This window comes from Seriola dumerili, unplaced genomic scaffold (genome assembly GCF_002260705.1).
Source record: "Seriola dumerili isolate Sdu_G_001 unplaced genomic scaffold, Sdu_1.0 BDQW01002174.1, whole genome shotgun sequence".
Taxonomy (NCBI): domain Eukaryota; kingdom Metazoa; phylum Chordata; class Actinopteri; order Carangiformes; family Carangidae; genus Seriola; species Seriola dumerili.
The window spans coordinates 445,476-471,186 of record NW_019176429.1 but is presented as its reverse complement, the minus strand read 5'-3'; the positions used below and the strand labels follow the sequence as shown (position 1 = coordinate 471,186).

The 25,711-nt window shown below is 41.4% G+C and overlaps 2 protein-coding genes across 2 annotated transcripts; both read right to left on the bottom strand.

The window, feature by feature from the left end:
* Positions 1–987: 987 nt before the first annotated feature.
* fbxo28 (F-box protein 28) lies at positions 988–12,228 on the bottom strand. Its single transcript, XM_022769051.1, has 5 exons — positions 11,996–12,228; positions 8,041–8,150; positions 5,313–5,451; positions 2,350–2,545; positions 988–2,234 (listed from the first exon to the last, which is right to left on the bottom strand). Exons 1-5 carry the CDS (start codon positions 12,182–12,184, stop codon positions 1,723–1,725), a joined length of 1,146 nt encoding a protein of 381 aa, XP_022624772.1. The 5' UTR covers positions 12,185–12,228; the 3' UTR covers positions 988–1,722.
* A 1,022-nt stretch (positions 12,229–13,250) lies between these two features.
* Positions 13,251–25,393, bottom strand: polr1c (RNA polymerase I subunit C). The gene is made up of 9 exons (XM_022769042.1): positions 25,309–25,393; positions 20,418–20,489; positions 19,581–19,688; positions 18,154–18,286; positions 17,113–17,244; positions 16,809–16,961; positions 16,261–16,410; positions 15,104–15,220; positions 13,251–13,852 (listed from the first exon to the last, which is right to left on the bottom strand). The coding sequence occupies exons 1-9, from the start codon at positions 25,378–25,380 to the stop codon at positions 13,734–13,736; spliced, it is 1,056 nt and encodes a 351-aa protein (XP_022624763.1). The 5' UTR covers positions 25,381–25,393; the 3' UTR covers positions 13,251–13,733.
* Positions 25,394–25,711: the final 318 nt, after the last annotated feature.

Genomic DNA, 25,711 nt, shown 5'->3' with positions numbered 1-25,711 from the left:
TCTCTAAGAACCAGAGGACAACAACAACATCTGTGGAGGTGAAATCCCTTTATAAACGTCCACACAGACACCTGAGCACGGCCTTTCCTCCGTCCTTCCTGTTTATGGAGATTCAAGACCTGATCAGACTGAACAGATCTGAGCAGCGACTGAAAAGAACCAAGCTACTGGCGAGGAATATAAATTACTTATTACTTTTTTGATGACTTTTTATTGCACATAGCCGAGTTAGTAGGAAGCAAGTGAATGAAATAAATGTTTATGGATTTAGGAAGAGGTCACTGATTACCAATAACATGCAACTTCAATTAGGTTCGATCATTTTTAACTGACATGGCTCTGTATTTTTACTGTGATATCTTTTTAGTTTTGTACGATTCCAAAATAAAATCTCAGAAACAAGAACTTGAGCGACGTTTGTAAACCAAATTCACCAACCATCTGAATTGCTACCAAACTATTCATAAACGTGAGCCTCTTAGAAAAGAATCTACATTAAAAAGCTGTACAGTCATTTTAATGCAACCTTCAATAAACAGACTTCTAAGATGCAAAAGGCCGACCACCTGTCTACACTCTGATTTAGTCAAGTGACTCAGAAGCTTTGTTAGTCCAGAGATATTCTATATTTTATTTCTTGTCGTCAAATCCCATGTGAGAACCCAAACCAACGATGAACTGATCCCACTAACAACTACTGTGTGTCCATATATATATATATATATATATATATGTGTGTGTGTGTGTGTGTATTTGTCTGAGCCATAGAGCTCTATTGTTTCCAAAAAGTATTAAAACTACATCAGTGAGTCTCACTGTTGCACTGGGTGACATGTTCCTTCATCACCATGAACACACACTGTAGTTTATTTTGACTCAGTCTCACACACACTATCCTGCTGGAGCTCCAAACACAGATTAATCCACTGCTTAAAATAGTCTGATAAAAACTACAGTNCGTCAAATCCCATGTGAGAACCCAAACCAACGATGAACTGATCCCACTAACAACTACTGTGTGTCCATATATATATATATATATATATATGTGTGTGTGTGTGTGTGTATTTGTCTGAGCCATAGAGCTCTATTGTTTCCAAAAAGTATTAAAACTACATCAGTGAGTCTCACTGTTGCACTGGGTGACATGTTCCTTCATCACCATGAACACACACTGTAGTTTATTTTGACTCAGTCTCACACACACTATCCTGCTGGAGCTCCAAACACAGATTAATCCACTGCTTAAAATAGTCTGATAAAAACTACAGTGAGCAGCTGTTTTAGCAAATTACACATTTTAAAGAGTTACATCTTCAGAAGGAACCAATGGGCTCGCAGCAGAAAGTGCTGAGACGTTTGGGTGTTTACATGGGATCTGTTAATAATAGGAAAAATATAGAATAACAAAAGACTTCAACAGTATGTAACAAACAAATGTTGACCGTGTCAACGTTGTGCAAAGTCCTGATGATGCTGTGGGCTCAGTGTTTCACCTGTGGACAGCAGTGAGCCATGTAACACTATTGTCCAATCCAACACCACGAGCAGTTTGTGTATTTTGGGGTAAAGCCTACAGGGATACTCCTGACTCCTCTGACAGACAGCACAGGGTATAAGTGTTGGTGGGAAGTGACGCGGGTTGGGGTGGGTGGGTAAGGTGTGATCAGTCAGACCCCGAAACCAAAAACAAAACTTGAACTAAATGACACACTCAGTCTCTTATTTCTTGCTGCGCAGCCGTTTGGACTGTCGTGGAAGGTCTGGGCTCTTTCTGGTGCGTTTGAGTGATGACCCCCCCTCGCCCTCTGGCTCTATGGGTATAGAGGCTGCGGCCACGCTGCCAGTTGCCAACACAGTACCAGACGTGCTGGCAACAGTGGAAGACACGGCAGCGCTGCTGGATGTGGAGGGAACAGCCGTGCTGGGCCTGGGTCCTCCCATAGCAGCAGCACTACTGTCCATCAGTTCGCGGAGCTTGTGCTCCAGCTCTGCGAGGCGGGCGTTCTGCTCACCGATCACCTGGGTCTGTTCCAGCAGCTTCTGCTCCTGGTCCTGCAGCTGCTTCTGCTGCTCCAGCTGCTTCACGCGAATTTCCTGCATCTCCCTCCGCAGCACCGTCATCGACGCCCCGTTCACCTTCACCTGCTGCTGCACCTTGGTCATCTCAGAGCGTGACGGCGTGTTCTTGGCCAGCAGGGACATGGTGGTCAGGGAGGTAGACGGACCTGCCACTGAGGGGAAAGGACAGAGAGTTGAAGGTCTTTCACTGCTGCATAAATATCATCAAAGATCCCTCTTAGGAAAGGAAATCCAGAACTGATTACAGTGGGGAGAGATGACTGTTACCTGGTGCAGAACCAATGAGGCGGCCCGACAGGTCGGCCCCCGGCAGCTTCTTCTTCAGGATGGGGACGATCTTCTCATCAAAGTACTCCATGGCCATGGAGGAGATGTCCCTCAGCTCCTGCAAGACCTCGTGAGCTCGCTGGGGGGCTCGAGTGGAGTTCACGTAGCGCAGCACGCGATAAATCTCATCGATCACCTGACAACACACAACACACATGATCAGGACGCCGCAAATACAAACCAGAAAACACACTACAGATACACAAACAAGACTGAAACACTGATGCTTTTTCTTACTCCCCTGGGAATCTCAGTGGGCCCTCTGCTGGCCAGGTCTGAGAGCTGAGGCCAGTTACTACAACCATTCTAAGAAATGTACGAACATCTGAACAGCTGGGTGTTTGAAACGCCACATACTCGTCTATCTTAGAGTCAAAATATATGTCACATGTGTCTCTAGCATGTTGCATTAAACACATAATGTGAGCTTTAACTTGTTGCTATATCTAATAGCACAATCTTGTGATATAGAATTACACTTTGCCAGTAATTTTATCTTTGTTTGTTTGTTGCAAAGTGTAGCTACATATTTGTGTCATTTTATATTTTTATTTTGTTATATTTCATATTTGGTGCTAGGTTACAAAGGTAACAATACAACTATATAAAGTCCATTACAGGAGGACCAAGTCAGACCGGGCTTGTATCCCCCAGGTGAGTGTGTGACTGTTAAATGAAGATCTGTAAATATTAATATATTAATGTATCTAATCTGAGAGAGAAAGTGATTATATTGACTTACAAAGTGATTATCTATGTGTATTTTTTATCAGTTGTGTCTTTATATCATTTATAATAAAGATTTTTGATCCGGATTAGAGTTCGACCGTCAGCCATATGATTTATTTATTTACAGTTCAATCATTAGTGTTTCTTTTATTTTCATGATGGTTTTCTTCTATTGAGACCTGGTTTCTATCACCCACATCCTGAAGTTCTGAGAAAGTCAGTGAATCGACGTTGGAGCTGACTGTGTCTCTTCACTGGAGTCGAGCGATCAACTGTTACTTCAACATGGTCTTCTACACAACGCAGAGACTGGAACTGTCATGTTGAAGAGATTTAACGGGGTGTTGTAAACTGTATATTCAGGAGCAGAATGAACCCTGTTACACATGTGTGTTAAAATGTGAACCAGCTAGCACAGAATCAGTGGAGACAGCAAGGAGATGTATGAAGAGCTGATGTCAAAGCACCACAGTGCTGAGAGACTGTTGTAAGGAGGAGGAGTTATTCTTTCCTCACCACAGGACACATCTTCAGTTGAACCTGTCTTTGCTAAAGGACTGTTCCCCCTCATGTCACTTTGATACATAAACAACACAACTTCAAAACATCCAAATAAGTATGAACAGCAGTAGAGCAACCGTTGATCACAAAATCCAAAACGGATGAATCTGAACAATTTCCAAACTCTCGTTTTTTTCCTATAATTTTCAAGTATGTCATACTCATACAATTGCAATCTTTTTTCAACCTACATGGTATTTGTTACAGTTTGGTCTTAAAGCCCTGCACAGCACTGAATACGCAAGTTTTGAACAATCTTTTGTTAGACAATCTTTTATTAGCTACTGACTCCGGGGACTGTGCCATTCTTATGTTTTCAGATCTCACAGCTGCATTCGACACAGTAGACCGGAGTCTGCTCATCTCTCGCCTGGAGCATTGTGTTGGTATCAAAGGTTATGCAGATGACACTTAGATGTACCTGCCTTTGCTAACTCTTTAAAACCGTTGATGGATTGTTTAAAGGACATTAAAGCTTGGATGGCCTTAAATTGTTTAAAATTGAATGAGAGTAAACTGAGGACCTGATAGTTGGACCCAGGGGGGCCTGTGAGCTAGACCTGTGTTCCCTGGAACCATATGTAAAACTCACTGTAAGAAATCTGGGGTATGTGGGGGGTAATCTGGGGGTGATGAACAGTGATTTTAAATTGAACAAACACATTTTTCTAGCTTAGGCTCTTCTCTAAGGTCAAGTCCTTTAATCCTTTCATGATTGTCAAAGGGTTATACTTGCGTTCATCTGGTCCCTACTTGACTACAGCCATGCTGTTTATGATCAGTTGTCACTACATGTTAGGCTGGCCCCTACACAGCCTGTTTCTAAATCCCATCTGTATTCTTTGGCTTTCAATTCAATCTGACAGTTGCTTTTATCATTTTATTGGCTTTTAAACTGGTTTTTGTGTCTTTATTGTGTTGTTTTGTCATTTTTTGCTCTTGTTGTTTTTAAATGAGCTTTAAAAATATATTAGTCAGACTTACTTATTCCCCCTGTGTTTAACCTAAAGATGGACATTGGTTTCCATAATAAATAATAGGTTTACTATCGACAGCTAAAGAGAACACTTGAACAAAACCTCATTCACAATTCCACTGACACTGGTGAATAAACTCAAATGACTGAACAGTGTCTTGTGCACTTAACACAGATGTAATAATACTTCAACATTTTGGAAATGAAAGCTTGTTTTTGTTCAATATTTCTGTCATAACATTTAACAAAGATACATAACTAAGCTATGACAGCGATCATCATCTTCCTTACCAAAAATTCAACTAAATACTCAAACTGTTCTGAACAAATAAAACAATGAGGAGATCCTCATTTATACTTGACTTGAGACCCCTCCCATCATGACTAAAGGATCTGTTAGTTAAATATGATCTTCTTCCTCCAGACACCTCCTCAAACACAGGACAGAATTACTGTCCTCTAGACAGGGCCAGGACTTAGGTAACAGGCAACCTCTATGAGTAAAACTAACACCACATCATGGCATGAATTAAAACTGTGATTAATTGATTTGCTTCTGAACGGAAAAGAATGAGGACCTTCCATTGCTAACTGCACTGACTGTAGCTGTTTGTGGACCGCAGTCAGGTGAGCTCACCTTTCCAGGGATGAAGCAGCAGAGGTTGGAGTCGACATATTTCATGAAGGTCATGTTGAGCAGAGAGAGACGTGTCTCCACAGCAGCCAGGATGTCAGCGTGACGGGCCAGTGAATGGTTTCTCCTCTCCGACTCCCGCCTGGAGACGAGTCATGATAAATGCACAGGTGAGGAGAACTTTTATTCAAAGTGAGGTTTCCTATGATTCTTAACTGTGCATTGTAACTTCATTCATGACCAAACTGAATCTTGTTCCTGAGCTTTGACACAGTGGAAAGAGCTGAGTCCATGTTCTACAAATACAAAGCGAGTCACAGATAGGGCTGAACGATATATCGTCATGTCTTTATCTAGATATGAACATGCACATTATTAATGTCACAAAATGAATATGGATGATATCAAGTTGCTCACCCCCACCCCCGGTCACAGCTGCCCTGCATGTACAGGTAAAGCCAGCCAGTAACATGGACGCGTGCATCAAATGAATTCATGACGAGTGAAAACGAGTTCACAGCAACTTGACAGCACTCACTGGCCTAGCCCCATTAAGGCTACAAACAACCCATAATGCAACTCTGTAAAAGACTGTAGTTCCACTGGTACTTTCTCTATTCGAAAAAGCATCTCGTCTCGTCTCGTCGTCTCCCGCTTATCCGGATCCAGGTCGCGGGGGCAGCAGCCTCAGCAAAGAGGTCCAGACGGCCCTCAGTTGTAATAAATGAACATGTTATTGTCTGCTGCTGAAATATAAGACAAACCTCATTTTTTAAATCTAAGCTTCAGAAAAATATTGTCTGACATCACACCTCTACAGTGAGTGTTCATCCACATTCAGAGAGACTCACTGTGTTCAGCTGACACAGTAGAATAATAGTCTACATGAGTAGCAGTATATGTGTGAATGCCACATTCATACTGTTGCATGTAAGACAATGTTGAAGTAAGTTAAGTTCTAGAAAACAGTACTCAGGGGTTTGTTACTGTAATAAAGTCTGTTTTGTGTGCTTGTTTTTTTTGGAGCATTTTTTAAATTTCTTAACTAGTATTTCACTTTACTACATTTAAAGTCAAATTCATTACAGAGAAAACACAAAAGTCACATGAAGATCTGTGTGAGAACGCAACTAATGACGAGTCAAATCAGCAGCTGCAGCAGAGAACAAGCTGCTGATTTGATGCACCGCCTGGCGACCACAGCAAGTGTCCCAAACCAAACACACCTACCAACAGGTACACGCTGGGTCTGGCTTACGCTAAATGCTAAAATACTGAGTGGATCCTTCAACTGTGACTGAGAACTAGACGAAAAGCTGGATGTAGAGCAGATTATGGAGGACTTCACGGTGCATGAGATGCAGAGTCATGTTCAGACATGTGTGTGCAACACTGTACAGCATCGACAGCCCTATTGTCAGCCAGCCAGGAGTGGTTCTTCACTTGAGGATTGTTTTCTTACTTCATCGTTATCTAATAATGATTATTATAATAAGGAAATAAATATATAAGTGTACATTTTTATCTTATTTAATTATAATGCCTATTTCAAAAATCTTCCACTGACCCTTGTAATACCATCACCGACCATTAGGGGTGCACAGACCCATAATTAACACTGAGAAACTTGCTCCAATCCAGTGTTCATTGTCCCTTCAGAAACATTGTGTGTGTAGATATTTTGGTGAGTCAACTTTTCAATAAGGAGGGTAAGCTTTTCAACTACCAAGTATTTCTTTCTCATTTTAAGATCCCTGTGATCCCCAAACTATTTGCTATTGTCTTTGATGACATTCCATCATGTGTCATCATGCTCTCTAAGGGTTCTCCTCTTCCACCTTCTGATGTGACACCTTCACTTGATCCAGTCCACACACCTACAGGAAAACTGTTTTATGCCTGCTTCCTGTAAATGTAACAACAACAGAATATCTGCAGCTTACTGCAAACTAACTGTATCTCTGTCCCTTATGTAACTGTGACTTGGATGGACTTGTTCAGGACACAGACTGGGACAAGACATGGACTCTTCCTAACAGATTTCTAATGTTAACAAAGTTAAAGCCATTTCTTTTAAGATGGTCGTTCTCCTGTCAAGTCATTTTTAGGAAGATTCAAGAGGGACATTGATGTAACCTGCACTTTTTGTAACATGCAGCCAGAGACTGTCTTCCATCTGTTGTGGACTTGTGATCACATTTGAAGGCAGCTGTCGCTTCATTTTGGACTTTATCTATGATGCATTTGTACTTTGTTTAAAGGAGGTATTGTTCGGCTTCACAAATTACACAACAGAGCTAGAAAAAGAATTTTTCTGTGTAACTTCATCATATTACTGGCCAAGTTTTATATCCATAAATGTGAGATAAATGTGTGGTGTTAAAAACTAAACGCTCTTTTTGTACCTTTAAGAAGAAAGCAGAGTGAAACATTAGAACATTATCTACCTCATGTAATAGAAAAGCTGTAAAACTTTCCCTTTGTGCTGAAATATAAAATATTAATATAATTTTTATTATGTTTTTTTTACTGTACCACTTTCAGTTTGTATTTGATTGTGTCAAACTTTGTATGTAACCCCTGGTGCTGTCTTTGTTACTGTTATGTTAGGCTCCTTCTTTTGTGGCTTATTTTGTATGTCTTATGTAATGATTATTAATAAAGAAAAAACATACATGTGATGTCAGTGTGTGGCTGAACAGATTTTTGTTTGTGCTGGCGTCACACTGACCTGGGCAGCTGGGCTTTGACTTGTCTCTGGCACAGACTGTGGTACCGCTCCACCTTCAGGAAGCCCTGATTCAGGACCCGCTGGCAGATCATGTCCATGCGCTTACACACCTGGAGAAGATGGACAAAAGGAAACAGGGGAAGAAGAGGTACTCTGTGGTAACTTCTGCTTCCACACGACAGAGAACCTCTGGAGCTGCTGGAGTTTTCACGGTCACTTCAGCAGGAAGGTCTTGGCCTCAAGTTGTAGGTATCATCAGTTTTACAATTAACACTTCGGCATTAATGATTATGCTCGGGTCTTTTCACATGTCCAACAGCCTCTTCTAACATCCCAATGCAAAGCTATTCCCTCCAGTGTACAGTGAACTAGGAGGTTACACCATTTCACAAGGCGCATGAACATTCCTCAATCCACTCACGTACCATATATGTTTAGATCAAATGACAGTTTGAGAAGTACTGGCTGAGTCTAATTTAGTGTTCACCAGAGGAATAAAAGATGTAACTGTCCAAAAAACTCAATGAGGTTTGTTATTAGCTCCATCTCTCAAAGCTTTTCTTCTTCTATGTGACTTTAAAAAATTGATGCAAAAGTCTCACGTTTCATGCCTTCCAAGCAAAGGCCCATAGGCTGAAGGTCTGTCTTAAGTCGTAAAATCTTAATAACCTCCTCTCTAACCACGTCTCCTCAACCTCGATGGGAAATGTCATGAAGTCAAGGAAAGATGTGAAGGAGAGTTCATGAGGACTTAAGAAAACAATCTGACTGCACTTACACTATGATTTACTTTTAACTAACTTTATTTGTAACACATGGACGATAAATCCTCCTTTACTAACCACAGACACAAAACAAACAGGATTCAAATGTTGAAATAAGAAAATATGAAAGAAAAATACAAATAGAGAATGTTGAGCCATTAGAATAATTAAATAAAAATAGTACATACAGTACAGTAAGTGGGTTATATGAGTTTTGACTGTTTTATGTATTTGTTAAGTAGAGAAAATTCATTTTTCAGAGCAGAGAGCAGTTTTCTCCTGACTGGATTTAAAGAGAATAAATCTATATTTATGGATTTGGGTTTCAGTGGATCAGACAAGGATTTCCATCAGTTCTGGATCGAGTCACAAACATAAAACAGCTGCTCTGTTGTTTCTACATTTATGTGGGTCTGCCAAGGTGAAACTACAATGGTGTGTCACTTTAAATGCTGCTGCAGCAAGGAATTGTGGGACGGCATTTCTCCTCTCCTTTCCTAAGGGAAGGTCCAGTGTTTCCTCTGCTAAAGGAGATAAGATAGGAAGCACTGAAGCTCCTTTCCTCCTCATGTAGAGAAGTGGAGCAGCTGTGATCATGGTGCTGCTCAGAGACTTCAGCTCATTTCACTCATAACACAGTGCATTCTTGGGTTTCAGTAAGCCTACATTAAAACCAGTAAAGACACGTACTAAGAACAGTGAAAACCTGAATCACAGGTTCCCTCTAACGTTTTCAACCATATGCTATGGTCTTTCTATGATGTCAGGGAAGAGGAGCATCAGCATGGATCTGCTCTGGCAGAGCAGCCTCTCTTCATCCAGCAGGGCCAAGCTTCAGCTGCAGCTATAGCCACTGGCTGCGACCCGAGGGTGAGTGGGTAACCTGGCTGTGGAGATGAGTGCAGGTTAAGCACTGGAACGTGACTTAATTCATAGCATGAAATGTACCAGGTAAGTTTTGTTACACTTTTACTGTCATGAGGCTGATCGCCACAGGCTTGATTACTGTTACTATATGGACTAATATGGACATGGATATAACTATGAACATTGCTGTTACTCTGATTATGACTATGATTTTAGTTGCTGGCTGCTTTGTGGTGTACCTTCTCCTAAAGGAGTACCAGGTTCAAATCTGGTAAAACTAGGGCAGTATAATAACACTACAGGTGTTCTACTCTACATCAAAATCAAAGAGAGGAGGAAGGTAGGCACAGTAAACAACAACATGTGGAAGTGTGGCTGCAGCAACAGGTCCAATAAGACTTGTGGGGGAAAAAAAGAAAAGATTTTTGCATTTGACACAGATCATCAGGGACAAGTAGGCAAACAGTGCCACAGAGCATTTCAAATGAAAGGAGGAAACAGCTCAAACTCAAGGACAGACATCCAGATCTGTACACAGAGTTCAACTTTCTGTTGTTCACTTTATATTAACATGTTGTCAACAAGTTCATGTCCTGAAATGTTACTGTTTGTGAACTGTAACAGGCACACACAACGTTCACAAAAGCTAACTTTAGCTTGTTTAGGCTAACGTAGAGGAAGCTGGGTGCTCACAACATTAGCAGACTGCCATCATCACTGCTCAGTCTCTTACAACATAACGGTGACTTTCTAAGTTAATATTTTCACACCACTGTTGTGTAATCTTGTTGGTCAATTTAAACTACCGCTTGTGTGTGTGTTAGCACTGAGCATCAGCCTCTGAGGCTGACAGATGAAGCCAACAAAGAAGTACTAAAACCTGCAGTTCCTCTAACGACCACTAGAGTCTGGCTCCAAAAGTAAGTCAATCCCCATAGACTCCCATGTTGAAATGTCCAACTTTACAGCAGAAATAAACATGTTTACAACCTGGTACAAAACCTGTTTTGGTCTCTAGAGCTAATTTCCTCCTTCATGACACCTGTTTATAACTCACCTGTTTACATTTTATTAAGGATTAAAGTTGTGCATAACTGAGGGTGTGGCCTCTTTGAGTTACAGGTGCGAGAGTGTATGCTTGCCACAAACCAGCAAACACCGAAGTCTCAGCTCCACACATGGCCCACCTCTTTGACCATTTATGGATTAGCTGGGAGTTAGCGGCGGAGTCAGGCACTTCCAAGAAGGCGATGGCAGAGCAGCTCACTCTGAGCTTCAAAACTGCTCTTCAGAAACCTGTGGGTGATGTCACAGAGGCTATGTCCACCTTTATATACCATCTATGATTGGCACACTGTGTTTCCAGCAGCCTGTGCAGTTGATTTGTTTTTTCCTGTGGTATCAAGCTTGGAAATTGAAAATTGTGGAATTTCATTAGTATTGGTACCAACTACCAAATGTCTGGTATCATGACATCCCTATCTGAAAAAGAAGTCAGCCTGTCTCAATTACAGCCACAGCTAATGTTATACCCATAGCAACAGCCATTGTCCACCACAATAACTAAAAGTACAGCCATTACCACAGCACTGGGTGTGCCCTCTTGTGCTCACAACGATCCCATTCTTCATTTCCAGCAGGAGCAAAATCGTTTCTACAAACAAATTAATGTGTAAAACACCAGGCAAAAACATGCAAACATGTAGAGATGGGGGTTCCTGTTTCTTGTCTATGCCCTGGGGCCCATTTTCTCTTCATCAGCCCATGCAAAACAAGGATTACATGAAAAGGCACAGACTGAGGCTGAGAGGTTTGCATTGCAGAAAATTTGTAATCAGGGAAAACAACTGCTTTAACAAAGTGAAGACCTGTCAGAACCTCTACACTGTGCATGAGTGCTGGAGGGGCTGCAGTGAAAAGCACAGCCAGTGTGCCAACAGAGCAGTGAATGATTTCCAGCTAACCACACCAAATTACATATCCCAGAGGGCCAGCAGTGTCTGCAGTGCAGAAGAGTTCCACACACCCAGAGTCTCGGCTCATCCTCTCTCTCCTCTACATGTATCTGCTGCTGTGTTTGTGCTGTGTCGTGTGCTGCTGTCTCCCCCAGCTAGGCTGTCCTGCTAATTAGCACAATGAGCACTGCGGGCCGCGGCTGCAATTAGACCGCTGCACACACACTCGACACGGGCTTCCAGTTTAACACTGCTCCGACACTTGTTTCTACCAAGATTTCACAAAGGTAGTATGCAAAGATTTCACAGTGCATCTGGCTAGCAGTAGCTTTGTTCCCCTTGTAGCTGACTTGTTTTTGTTCTCCTTACCGAGCGAAGCAGGCTGATTTCGTCGTAAGACAGAAAATTGAGAATAGTCTCAATGGCCACGATGGGAAGTCCTAACAGCGGGTTGTTCTGGTGCGGCTGGTCCGGCGGAGGAGTGGACTGTCTCGGTGACACCGCGTCTGAGTCCAAGGACCCAACACATCCATCAACTCTCTCTACGACGGCCGCCATCTTGCTTTGCTAAGGAGGAGGCGGAAGTGACGTCCGTAAAGGAAGCGAGCGTGCCATTTTCCCCAAGTGATACAAAACCGCACACATGTTGACGTTAGGAAAGAGGATACGGTTCACAGGCTGCACCCCTTGAGAAGACACGCTTCTGATGGAGGGAAAACATCACTAAACTGATGCAGGAAAAGCATTCACTAAAGAAAAAAAATCTGCTGTTTTTCAGAATTAACGAAATAATTATCTCAGAGTTCTGAGATAGATAATTATCTCGTTAATTCAGAAAAAGTAACAAAAATAAACAAACAAAAAAAAAAAATCCTGTTTTTCTGAATTAACGATTTATGTATCCTAGAATCATCTGGGATTCAGCTGTTTTTCTGAATTAATGAGATCATTATGAGATAATAATTTCGTTAATTCCCAATTCTGAGATAATTTCATTAATTCGGAAAAACAGGATTTCTTTTAGAGAAAGATAAAACAAAAACAAAACTGCTCCATTTTTGAGTTAAGGAAATGATTATCTCAAAATTCTGCTTATTATCTCAGAATTCTGAGATAATAAGGCAATATGGAGGCAATTAATCTTTCTTTATTTCGAAACCTTCAAACATTAACTCCAGATCAGACATTTGATCGTTTTGGTCTCTGGTGAAGAATCTTCTGCCTCATCTTTATCTAACGTCGCCATCGTCTCAGGTCGACAGGTTCACACATGATTGACAGTGGAGGAGTTGGCTGTGATTGGTTTTTCTCCTGTGATGAACACAGTCTATGGTCTATCACATTTTCAAAATCAAATAAAATTAATTCCTCTGAGTAAAAGCTCTGCTTCAAAGTAAGAGTACTTGATAGAAATGTAGTGGAGTCAAAAGTACAATATTTGTCTTTAAGTGTAGGAGTAAAAGTCAGGAGTTTACAAAAAATAATGCTCAAAGTAGATTCTCAAAAAATATACTCAAGTAAATGTACTTTGTTACTGTCCACCCCTGAGCGGCAGATAAATGGCATAAAATATGACATGAGAAGAAAATACACCTATGGAGTATTATGACAAATGACAGTGATGTATTAGCGATGCTTTAATTTAAGAACAGATGCTGGCAGCCAGAGAGCTGAGGTCACATTGATATAGATGAATCAGGTTCTGTATGAACTCATGACACTGAAGAAACATGTACTATATATAGACTACACTCATCCTGTAATAACATCTGTTTTAGTATGTTTTATTTCTGTTTTGTTTTATTATTTTATCACAGATCCATACAGAAAATTGTACAGTATGTCTGGACATTATTGGTGATGTTTTATCTAATTCAACATGCTGATTTAAGGAAAACCAAGCTCCTCAATAAATCAAGAGTGGTATAAAAACTAGAGACAGCAGTATATACATACTTACAAGCAAATCTACCAACCATCACAACATCTGCCCTCTGAAGACACAGTATCGTTTTTATCAATACAGCTGAGTTAGAACAGAGCCATTCCACTGAGAGCATCACAGCGTCAGCTGTAACATATTTGACATCAGATCTTAGTTGTCATGTCACTCCATGTCAGGAGAGTCCAGTTCACTGAGAAACCTCTGACATTTGGCCATGAGGACTTTGATGGCCTCTGTGACCAGGACATCTGGAGCGAGGATGCCAGTTGACTCCACAGTAACTGTGTAAGGAAAGAGATCCACAGTATGAGACATTTCTATTTCAGCACAAGAGAGGTTTTTAAAAAAAGGAGCAATGTAAAGAGTCACATGGAAACATTAATATTGATTTCCTGAGTGTTTAAGTTGCTGGGAGGCAGATTGTGTTGCCTTCAGACAGAAACAGGGAAGCTGTTGCCTCTGTCTCCAGTCTTAATGCTCAGGCTACGTCCACACTGCTATGGTTTAGTTTTAAAACATATCACTTTTGCTACTTTTACACCTGCGGTTCACACGACTCTGGGGTTTCTGAGCGCCAAAACAGAGACTTTTGGAAACTCTGCTGGACCTGTTTTAAGGGTTGCATTGTAGTCTGGACAGACAGAAACAGAGACCTTTGGAGACAATGACATAGACACCCACAGCCACGTCTTCTCTGCCTCGACTACCAGTGGTGAATACAACATGATAATGAATTACGAGTGTTACTGACCCTGTTGTCTTTGCTAGCAGCTGTTGTTCAGGTACATTCTCTCTTTTTATGCTACAACTGTCTTTGCTGTTCTTCGTTCAGAGTATTTTCTGGAACTAACCAACTGCAGAGTGGACAATTTGCTTCCTGTTTACACCGGTTCGCACCTGCCCAGTGTACATGAATGGTCATGTGATATTTGTTTTCAGGTGTGTTGGTATGGATGGAGATCGTTTTCATTTTAAAAACAGTGTTTTAAAACAGCACTTTCCTTTGGCACTACATTTTCTCAACTGCTGAACTACCGTATTCCTACGCGCAAGCGCACCCATGGAGCGCACTGTATTGAAGATACTAGAATTTTGTAGAACATGTAGTGCCAAAGTACAGTGCTGTTGTCATGTGAAGATAAACTGCTGAAAATATTCTACATGAATCATACATTTAAACAGATAATGGATTGTTTCGTTGGGTGTCTTTTAAAAGTGTCTAAAACACGTTTTATCTCATGGTCCCGTGCACAGCAACACATCACTCCGCTACTGTACCGTGTTCCCTGCTGCCTCTACCAACTGGCAGCCCGTGATCTGAATCTACTGCAGGTAACACACTGACTATGTGTGACTACCTCACACAACCCCACATCTATCAGCTATCCCTTTAATGTTATACTGTTTCACATTTCACTCTTGGCTTCTCAGAATATCAGACTATTCCTTTAAAGTGAGCCCTGAGCCCGCAGTCTGAGCGCTGTCTTTAAAGCAGCATGCACTGTACACATGAACAATGTATATGAACGTACAAATGAAATGGTCTCGCACTCTGCCGAGTTTCACCACGTTCTTCAGGTCGTCATGTCGGAGGACTTCCCTGCTGCAGGTGTCCAGGCGACTGTTCACAACTTTGGCGACCTTTTCCCCTGAGGTGGACGACAGAAGGACACAGATGATGACATTTACACAGCCTCACTGCAGACTCATCCAAGTCTTTAAAGGACCGGTGTGTAGGATCTGGTGACAACTAGCAGTAAGGCTTTAGTCTGCAACCAAGTAAATACCCCTCCCCTCACCCATCCCTTTGTAAACGTGTAGGAGAAACTACGGTGGCCTTCAGGTGACATGAAAACACAAAAGGCCCCCTCTAGAGCCAGTGTTTGGTTTGTTCTATCTGGGCTACTGTAGAAACATGTACAGGACTTGCTCCCTATGTAGATATGACAGGGTTCCTCTAAGCTAATTAAAACTCAATGATTCTTAGTTTCGGGTGATTATACACTAATGAAAACATAATTATGAATATTGTATTGCATTTCTGCCAATAGATCCTTCTGAATCCTGATAATTATCGTTTAACTTCTCTTCCAGTCCAGTTCCTGGGCACAGCTGGACTGTAGAAAACAGACAGAAATCTACATCACATAAACGATGAAATGGTGAGAATGTTTTATTGTAACAGTTTTTTCTTTATTTCCCATGACAATGAACCATTCCTATCTATCACAAGTGCTAATGGCAGCAAATCAACAGTCTCCATGGAAACAGTAGAATACTACTGCTATAACATCTCTTTCACTACTGTAAATTCCTCAACTTTTTTCCTTAACTAAGGAAACCTTTTAAGAGATTCTGTGCAACACCCTTAACCCCCTCAGCTAAGGGGAAATTAAACCTGAAGTGTCATTCTTAAGCAGAAAACCTAAGGTGTTTTGGACCACAGACTTTTCTTAAAGGTTTGAAAACGGCGATGTTTACATCCACGTTTACTAGTAAGCAGTCTTCTTCTTTCCTGCTTTCTTGTTTAAGATCAGTGGAATGATACGAATACTGTGTCACCCACATGCATGTGTGCACGAGACAAACAAATCCACTCATAGATAAACAGATCCACAGCTGACACAAACATTCTGCAGTGTACACAGTACACAGGGTTTACAGATGAGTCAGGTGACTTCTTTCTTACCATCAACATCTTCCAGGTCGATAACTCCTCGTGAGAAGCAGCGTTTTAAGCGCTCTGCCTTCTCTCCCTCCACTGGCTCCAGGAGCGTGATCTCCGGCAGGAGGCGGTAACTGGCTGTGGCCACTGGAGAGAACTTTGCGTGGTCCTTCCCTGAACACACGACAGGGAGCACAGTTCAGCGTCAGGCAGCAGAAAATACTGATACTATACATATGGTGGTACATATGAGAGTGTGTAGACTGATAACAGGTCATGTTGTATGTGAGCTGAGTCGAAGCATGCAGCCTGTCAAAGTGTAGGCTTTTCTACTGAGATGAGTTTCACATTTTATATTTTAACTAAACATTAAGGTTAAAATACTTTGTCACTGATGTATTCCACCAAAATAATATGTGTACATATTTTAGATGAAAGCTCTGGAAGAAACCACAGGCTCACATGATTCTGCCGTCACATATTCAGATCTCAGGTCAGGAATGTAAATGTTAATAAAAATGCATTTGTTCCATTCCTATATCTGCTCTTCTACACTGAGCTCTAACACTCACCCAGTCCTTTGACACAGTGCATAATAATGTCCAGCTCCTGTCCCGGTCGCAGCTGAGCGATGAGGATGTCGTCGTGTACGGGTCCAATGCTGGAGTCTGCAAACACGTCTGCTTGGTTCCCGATGGGGACCCACTTTATGTCCCTGGAATAAACTGAGGTGAGACAGACAATCACATTAATGTCTGACCTTCTTGTATCAGTGCCTTGATGTGACTCATTATCTTCGATTCACTCATTTGTTTGTGTTTCCTGGTCACACCTGCTGCTTGTACGTCTATATCCGCAATCCTCCATGAAACCTACCCATGTGGTTCAGATACAGCTCTCGTGGGTCAGAGGAGTCTTTGCTGGCTCTGGGGTTCCTACTGCATTTAATCTTCAGCTGCAGCTGAATTGTGTCTATTTCTGATCCTTCTTCCTCTGTAGACTCCTCACCTGGAATAAACAAAGCATAACAGAGCATGTTCAACTCGCTCTCCATATATATATATATATATATATATATATATATATATATACACACACATATACATACATTTGGATTATTTACAGTACTTAAAAGTAAGGGAAGACATACCATGTACTAAAATATGACATACATGGACTGAATCAAGGGTGTACTCATCTTTGCCCTAAATTTATGCAAAGTTGCCTAATTTACTTATTTCTTAGATATTGATCTCATATCTTTCTTTGTTGTCACTACATACATGTTTGATACATTTCATTTTTGTCACCATCTTATGAATTAGAATGTTGATCATTTAGGAAAAAAAAAGTCTGTATTTTCAGAGCGGGTCTACTCTTCTATACTGTGTACTGTTTATATGTTATATGTTATCCAAGTTCTACCACTATTCTCTAACATCACTGTATCATCACCAGTGTAATGTCTGTTTTTGCAGTGAGAGGTGGTTAAACGATCAGCTAATCAAATAAACTTTCATGCATATCATAGCAATATCGGTTAACCTCATCAATTATCAAAGTCTCCAGTAATTGGAGCAATTAGCTGGTGGAAATATTTCATTGTGTCAGACACATATGAAATCAGTATTTCACATCTTATGCTGTTCAGATCATTCTCAGGTTGGAGCTACAGCTCATCAACATGAATTAGACTGACAATAAAAGTGGGTTTCAACTAAATCTCTGAGTTTTAGGTATTAATAACTTTATTTATATGCTAACGTTAAACCTAATTAGATTCCACAAAGCAGTAAAAGGGATTTGTATTTTATAAGCAGATTTCATATTGGATGATTATCTAACAAAATGCTACCCAACCCCAAACCCACTCATATGACTTTTAGTCATGGCAGATCTTGGGTCTGCTTGTCTTACCAGTGTTCCTGTACTCAAACAGGCGGGGGTCAGCTTTGATGGGGATGAGGCCTAATCTGTGGGCCAGCACTTCATCCTGGACGATGGACGTGTTGTTATAGATAAACACCTTCTCTATAGCCATGGTTGGCACCTGTGAGCAAAAACAATGCAAAGCTTTCACAATATATTTGAAAATCTAAAAACTTTCTTTAAGAAACGCAGATGCACAAAATTTCAGTTTCTTCTTCACATTTAGCTTTATAGGAAAAAAACTAATTGGGTCGAAAAAGTGATGTATCGACCTTAACCAGGTGAAAAACCTCCAACATCTTATGTCTACATTAGGCCTGCACGACATGAGGAAAATCTGCGATGTGCGATAACATTGTTCAATATTGCAATGACGATATGCCTTGCGATAAATAAACAATTATTGAAGTGTGCATATACAGTTTCTGTGTCTTCCTCCACCATCATGCTAGCTAACATTACAGTCACAATGACCCTTGTGTCCAGGCTCCTTCTGACAAGTCACATGTTCCCTGAGTGTGAATGCAGGTTTTCTCAAAGTCTCTGGAGGCTGATGTTGAGCCTGCAGCAGTGAGACAGTGGAGGTTCTCTCATCAGGTGTCAGGTATAATCTTACATTCATCTCATCAATACAGAACAGCTTATCTGGCTCTTTATTGATACCCATATTTGTTGTTATTACTTTTTAAAAACAATAAAATTTTCAACAGGATTAGAATTTAAAAAATTAGTTCTAAAGCAGCAAAACTAATGTTCAAAGCAGCAGAGTCACTGTGTATATAATATTTCCATGGAAACAAATGTAAAATGTTTATAACAGTTCACTATTAGCTTAACGTTAGCACACTTCGCTCGTGTAAAACAATGGATGGAGAAGTTGTAAATGTAGCTTTCTTCATGTTTAAATGCTGTGTGTGTGTGTGTGTGTGTGTGTGTGTGTGTGTGTGTGTCCGCGTGCGTGCGTGCGTGTGTCAGAGAGGAGAGGCTGCAGCCCGACACCAAAACGCTGTAGAGAACATTAAGCAGAGTTTGTTTTCCGGTTCATGTGGCGCAGGTGCTGCAGCTTGAAAACACCGTGTGAATATATGCCGTGCGTGAATACAATTATTTTTTCAAATTCATCAAGTTTCTCTCAGTCTTGATGTCGTGATGTGTTTATTGCACATGTTCATGATGATGGTGAAAATACAATTTATCGGTCAGCACTACCATCACGTAGTTATATGGATGAGACACTAATCACACTATGGTGAGCCATAAACACATAACCAAATCGCCCCCCCCCACATCCCAAGGCTCCTCTGGAGTAGAGATTAGATTATTGTTGCATGTATTGTCCTGTCTCTCTTGTGTTCGTGTCCTCAGGAGCCACCAAGTGACACAGAGGACAAAACATGATTGAATGGGAATCCCACCTCAGCTAGTAAGATCCTTCTGAAGGCGTTGGCGATGGCTGCATCTATCCCCACCATGTCAAACTCCATGCTGCTCTCATCCAGATGCACCACGTCAATTCTGAAGTTCTGCAAACAGACAGATCTTCACTTAACAGGAGCGTTACCATCCAGCCAACTCACATCAGTTTGATTCAGTGTTCACAGGTTCAAAACAAACTCCTGATACTTTTAACAAAGTTTGACTGCACATAAATAAAATGAGTAAATTCTGTATTTCTTTTTAAAATATGATACAATTCAGTTTGCACATTTTTCTCTTAGATACATATGAATATGTTAGATATGCATATACATTTCTAATACGTTAATTAAAAATGAAGAAAAAGAATAAAGTCTCCATCAGCCATCCTCCTCCCGTTTGCAAAGGTTTCTGTGCAAAATGCATAAAAGAACCTTAAGTTAATAAATAAGTTAGCTGGTATTATCTCCATAAAATACATTTCTGCAGAATAAATATTTCCTTTTAAGAATATCCTCATGAAGATAGAGAATAAAGGTTTGAACTTGGGTAGACATAAACAACATATTTGTTCACAAAACTCAATTTTCCACAGTAAAATGTGTGAATGCTGCTGCACATACAGAGAGAGGAGCAGGAAGGAGAGAGCCACGAGGGAGGTAAGAGAAACCCAAGAGGTGCAAAAACATAATTTAAATCAAATACATCAGTGCATGGGAGGCACTGTTCAGCAGAAGTCTGAGACAGTGTAAACTAATGTCAAACACTTGACTTACAGACAAATCCAACACACTTCACCAGCCGCCAATTACAGGGATCAAATAACAAAAATGTACCTTTTGAAATTTTTCCAAATCCCAAGTGTCATCATAGCCAGGGTAGTTTCCAGGATAATCTGTTGTATGAACCTTGAAAAACAACAAATAATCAATCAATTAATCAATAATAAAAATAATTACAATAAGAAAGCGTACTTATTAAGGTTACTTCTATAGACTTCATCCTCAATATTTACAACATGTGCATTTGTCAAAGGAGTTTTATCTATTAATGAAACAGTATAATGGCATAAAGTATAATGGCAGTTTAAACCTTGGTGGGTGACCATCACTCCACCCGACCAGTTCTCAAAGGTGCTGAAGTATCAATGAGTCCAAAGTAATTAGATCTTAGATCTTTGCAGTGTTTTCACTTTATTTTCTGAGCTTTGATCAGACCTTCAGAGGATTCATCGGTTTCATCTTAAATCTTGCTAAATATATAATATATTTGTATATATTAGTATCTCTCTCTCAAATTAAATCGAAGGCAACTGGACTTGTATTTGTCTGTGGAAGACGTTTCGCCTCAGACTAGTGCGGACTAGAGAGACCAATACATAAGAACTGATGAAGCCGCTTGGATAAGAGGCGAAACGTCTTCCACAGACAAATACAAGTCCAGTTGCCTTCAATTTAATTTGAGAGAGAGATAACTATGACCTGGACGAATGAGAACATTCACAGATATATATTAGTATATTTTTTGTTGATTGATGTTTTTTATTCTACGTTGTTGTTGTTTCATCTGACGATGGAGAAAGTAACATACACAAAGGAAGAACTCCTGGCTTTACAGTTTACCAGATATGGAGTTAAACATCCCATACCGGCTGAGCTGAAGAAGCCATAGTGGATGCAGAGCCGGGGCTAAGCTAAAGGCTAGGAGATGGAGATATAAGCCTTTCCTACCATCGATCCTCATGGGAAATGTCAACTCCCTGCCTAACAAGTATGATGAACTGGAGGCACTTGTGAAGAACCAGCGAGCATATCGTGAGTGTAGTCTCATGTGTTTCACAGAGACCTGGTTCAACGACAACACTCTCGACCATTGTGTGGATTTACCCGGCTTCACTGCAGTACGAGTGGACAGAGACACCAGAGCAAATGGAAAGAATAAAGGTGAAGGACTGGTTCTGCTTGTGAACAACAGATGGTGCAACCCCGGTCACATCACAGTGAAGAAGAGGATCTGCTGCTGGCATATTGAACTGTTGGCAGTTGGTCTTAGACCGTACTATGTACCGAGGGAGTTCTCACACATCCTCACCACTGTTGTTTACATTCAACCACAAGCAGAGCCTACAGTCGCATGTGACGTCATTCACAAGACTGTTGCGAGAGTACACACCCAGCACCCTGATGCATTCATTGCAATATCGGGGGATTTTAACCATGTCACTCTCACCTCTCACCTGACTGGCTTCACTCAGTGTGTTGACTGTCCCACAAGGGAAAATAAGACACTTGATCTGTTGTATGCAAATGTTATTGAGGCCTACACTGCTTCAGCTCTACCACCACTTGGCAGATCAGATCATAATCTGGTTTTTCTTCAGCCTTCCTACAATCCCTGTGTACTGAGGCAGGCTGCAGCCACCCACTCATTCAGGAACTGGACCCCGGAGGCCAGTGAGTCTCTAAAAGACTGTTTTGAGTGCACAGATTGGAATGTCCTGTTGGAGTCACAGGAAAATGATAAAAGCAAGGACCCTGACCTTGATAGAATGGTGGAATGTAACACGGACTACATTAACTTCTGTATGGACACTGTAATACCGGCAAGAACTGTACACTGCTTTCCAAACAACAAACCCTGGATCACCAGTAACATCAAGACCCTCCTCAAGCAGAAAAAGGAGGCCTTCAGGGATGGAGACAGGGAGAAGCTCAGGTGTGAGCAACATGAGCTGAAGAGATTAAAGCAGGTGAAGGACTACAAAAGAAAGTAGAGAGGAAGCTGCAGCACAACAACACCAGAGAGGTGTGGAAGGGGATGAGGATCACTGGCTATAAAGAGAAGAACAGCCAGGCAACATCAGGTGATGTGGACAAGGCCAATGAGTTCAACCTCTTCTACAACAGGTGTGACACAGCCTCACCTGTTCTCTCTCCCACTGCTTCAGCTGCAGTTTCTCCTACAGCATCTCCTCCACAACCTGACACTGCAGCTGCACCTCCCTCCACACTGGGGTCAAGTCTCCTGTCCTTTACAGCGGAGGAGGTGAGGGCAGAGCTCAAGAGGCTACATTCTGGAATGGCAACAGGCCCTGATGGTGTGTGTCTGAGGCTGTAAAAGGATGGTGCAGCCCAGCTGGCTGAGCCTCTCCAGAGGATCTTTAACTTAAGCCTTCAAACAGGGAAGGGTGGAAAACATCATGTCTTATTCCAGTCCCTAAAGTAGAACGACCGGTTGAGATAAATGACTACAGACCGGTGGACCTCACATCACACATCATGAAGATCCTGGAGCGGCTGTTTCTCCACCTCCTGAGGCCACAGGCTGAACATGCACTAGACCCCCTACAGTTCGCCTACAAAGAACATATTGGAGTGGATGATGCCGTCCTTTACATGCTCCATCGGCCCATTCTTACTTGGATCAGCCAGGTAGTTACATGAGGATTATGTTCTTTGATTTTTCAAGTGCATTTAACACCATCCAACCCCCCATCCTTAAAGACAAGCGGGAAGGGATGGGGTGGATCCCTGCTTCCCGTCCTGGATTGTGGATTACCTGACAAGACAACCACAGTATGTCAAGCTGGGTAACTGTGTCTCAGGGAAAGTGATGAGCAGCACTGGGGCTCCACAGGGAACTGTTCTGGCTCCGTTCCTGTTCACCCTGTATACGGCCGACTTTAAATACAACTCTGAGTCCTGCCACATCCACAAATACTCAGATGACACAGCTATTGTGGTGCGTATCAGGAATGGGCAGGAAGAGGAGTACAGGGATTTGACGATGGCCTTCAGTGAATCGAGCAACAAGAACTGCCTCCTTCTGAACACCTCCAAGACCAAGGAGATGGTCATGGACTTTCGGAGGTCTAGGCCCACCCTTCAGCCAGTCAAAATTGGAGGGAAGAACACTGAGGTGATGCACACTTATAAATACCTAGGTGTGCACCTGGACAGTAAACTGGACTGGTCCCTGAACACAGATGACATCTACCTGAAGGGGCAGAGCTGGCTCTTTTTCCTCAGGAAGCTCAGGTCCTTTGACGTCTGCAGTGAAATGCTGCACATGTTTTATCAGTCAGTGGTGGCCAGTGGACTCTTTTATGCTGCTGTCTGCTGGGACAGCAGGATGTCCGACATGAACACAAAGAGGCTGGATAAGCTGGTAAAAAAGGCTGGGTCTGTGCTTGGCAGGAGTCTGGACTCACTCAGGACTGTTGTGGAGAGACGCATGCAATGTAAGATGGAGGCCATCTTGGACAATACCAACCATCCTCTCCACAACATTCTAGCAGGACAGAGAAGCAGCTACAGCTGCAGCAAACGTCTCATCTCACTGGGCTGCAGAACAGAGAGGTTCAGGAGATCCTTTGTTCCCACTGCCATCAGGCTATACAACACCTCAGCCAAAGGAAGTGGACTAATCTAATTATTAATGTTTATTTATTATTAACTGTTTTTATTATTGTTATTGTTATTATTATTATTATTATTATTATTATTATCATCATCATCATCAACGATGAGCTAATAGACACATGAATTTCCCCTGGGATATAAATAAAGTATCTATCTATCTAAAATGTGAACCTCATGTAGGAAGGACCAGTCAAGAGGCAGAGGAAGACAATTGGCCTAGAGTTTGTAGACTACAGTCAGGATTCACTAAGAAACAGCTTGACATTTTAAAAAGTGTTTGTCCAGGCCTAAGGATGGTATAAATTGAAAAGGGCATACATGACGTCCATACTGGATCAACACAAAATAAAAGTAATTTACAAGTAATTTACAATTGCAAACAAACTTAAATCACCTGAATCACTCGGAGAACCAATTTTGTTTTTTCATTCACATAAGACATTTATACAACAATTAGTTCCGACCAAGTAATTTGATTGGACGAGAGGCAATCCATGAGTGCTGATATAGAGTATAACAGCACTGGGACTTTAAACTACATGTATCTCTCCACTTTACAGGTGTTCTATTAACGGTTAATTAGCGTGACACTAACGGTCGTTAACTATGTTAGATTGTAAAAAACGTGCCTGGATACTTCAGCGCACACCTCCAGGTGTGCTAAAATGGCATGACATCAGCGACCTCGACAAATTAGAGCAAAAATGAAGCTGGCCTGAGGTAACGTATAGACAGAGTAGCAAGCTCGTGCGCACACTGCAGTTCAGGAAGATGTGTATGTTGCTTAGCAACAGTCCAGTTGCGGAACTTTTATGATGCCAAATAAATGATAACATAAACAAACAAATCATCTGATAGTAGTAGTAGGGGACAGTACAGTAAAGTACAACATCACTCCTTCTTGTGTGCTATTGATTAATTTTCCCACAAACTGATGCAAAAAAACTGACAAGAATGCAGGAAATGAAGTGTGCAACTCTCGAATTTTTCCCGGGGAGGACCACAGACCCCCCAATTTATGTGCCCCCAAGTATTCACATGACAGTGGATTTACTATCAGTGTATTTATCGCCTGGTATTCTATACGTCACAAGTCGATTGTATCAGTCAGATACATGACGCCTTCATACAAAAACCTGACTATCTGCAGATAAAGTTAGCTCATGTCAAACACAGGTAACGTTACAGCTCGTGTCGGTACCACACGAGCTGACGTTCACGTGCAGGTCAGTGCAACAGAGGAGAGGAACGTGGAAGTCACAACTAGAGTAATATGCAATAAAACCAGTGTTAGACTCCGACTTACATTCTTCACACCAAATTCCCCAAGTATTACTCGATTCCGAATCTCATCCACGTTCTTCATGGTCGCAGCCATTTTGTCATGTAGACTGATTAGCTCCGCCCACACTTCCGCTCCAGTTCGTACTGCATCATCACAGTACGTACTGTGTTTATACTGTTCATCCTGCATCATCAGTGTATTTATTGTCTTCACTGTAGCATACAAATGCCTTTGAATTTTTAATCAAATGTTTTATTGAGCCAAAGAAAGTTATACGTATAGTAGGCCTAAACCGGTGTACTAGTGCTCACTTTCATAGTAAGAAAGGATTATAAAATTATATTAATTTACATTCACAGCAACAAAAAAGATGCTATAAAGGTATAAGGATTGTCCTTGGGAATTGAACATTATCTAAGAAACA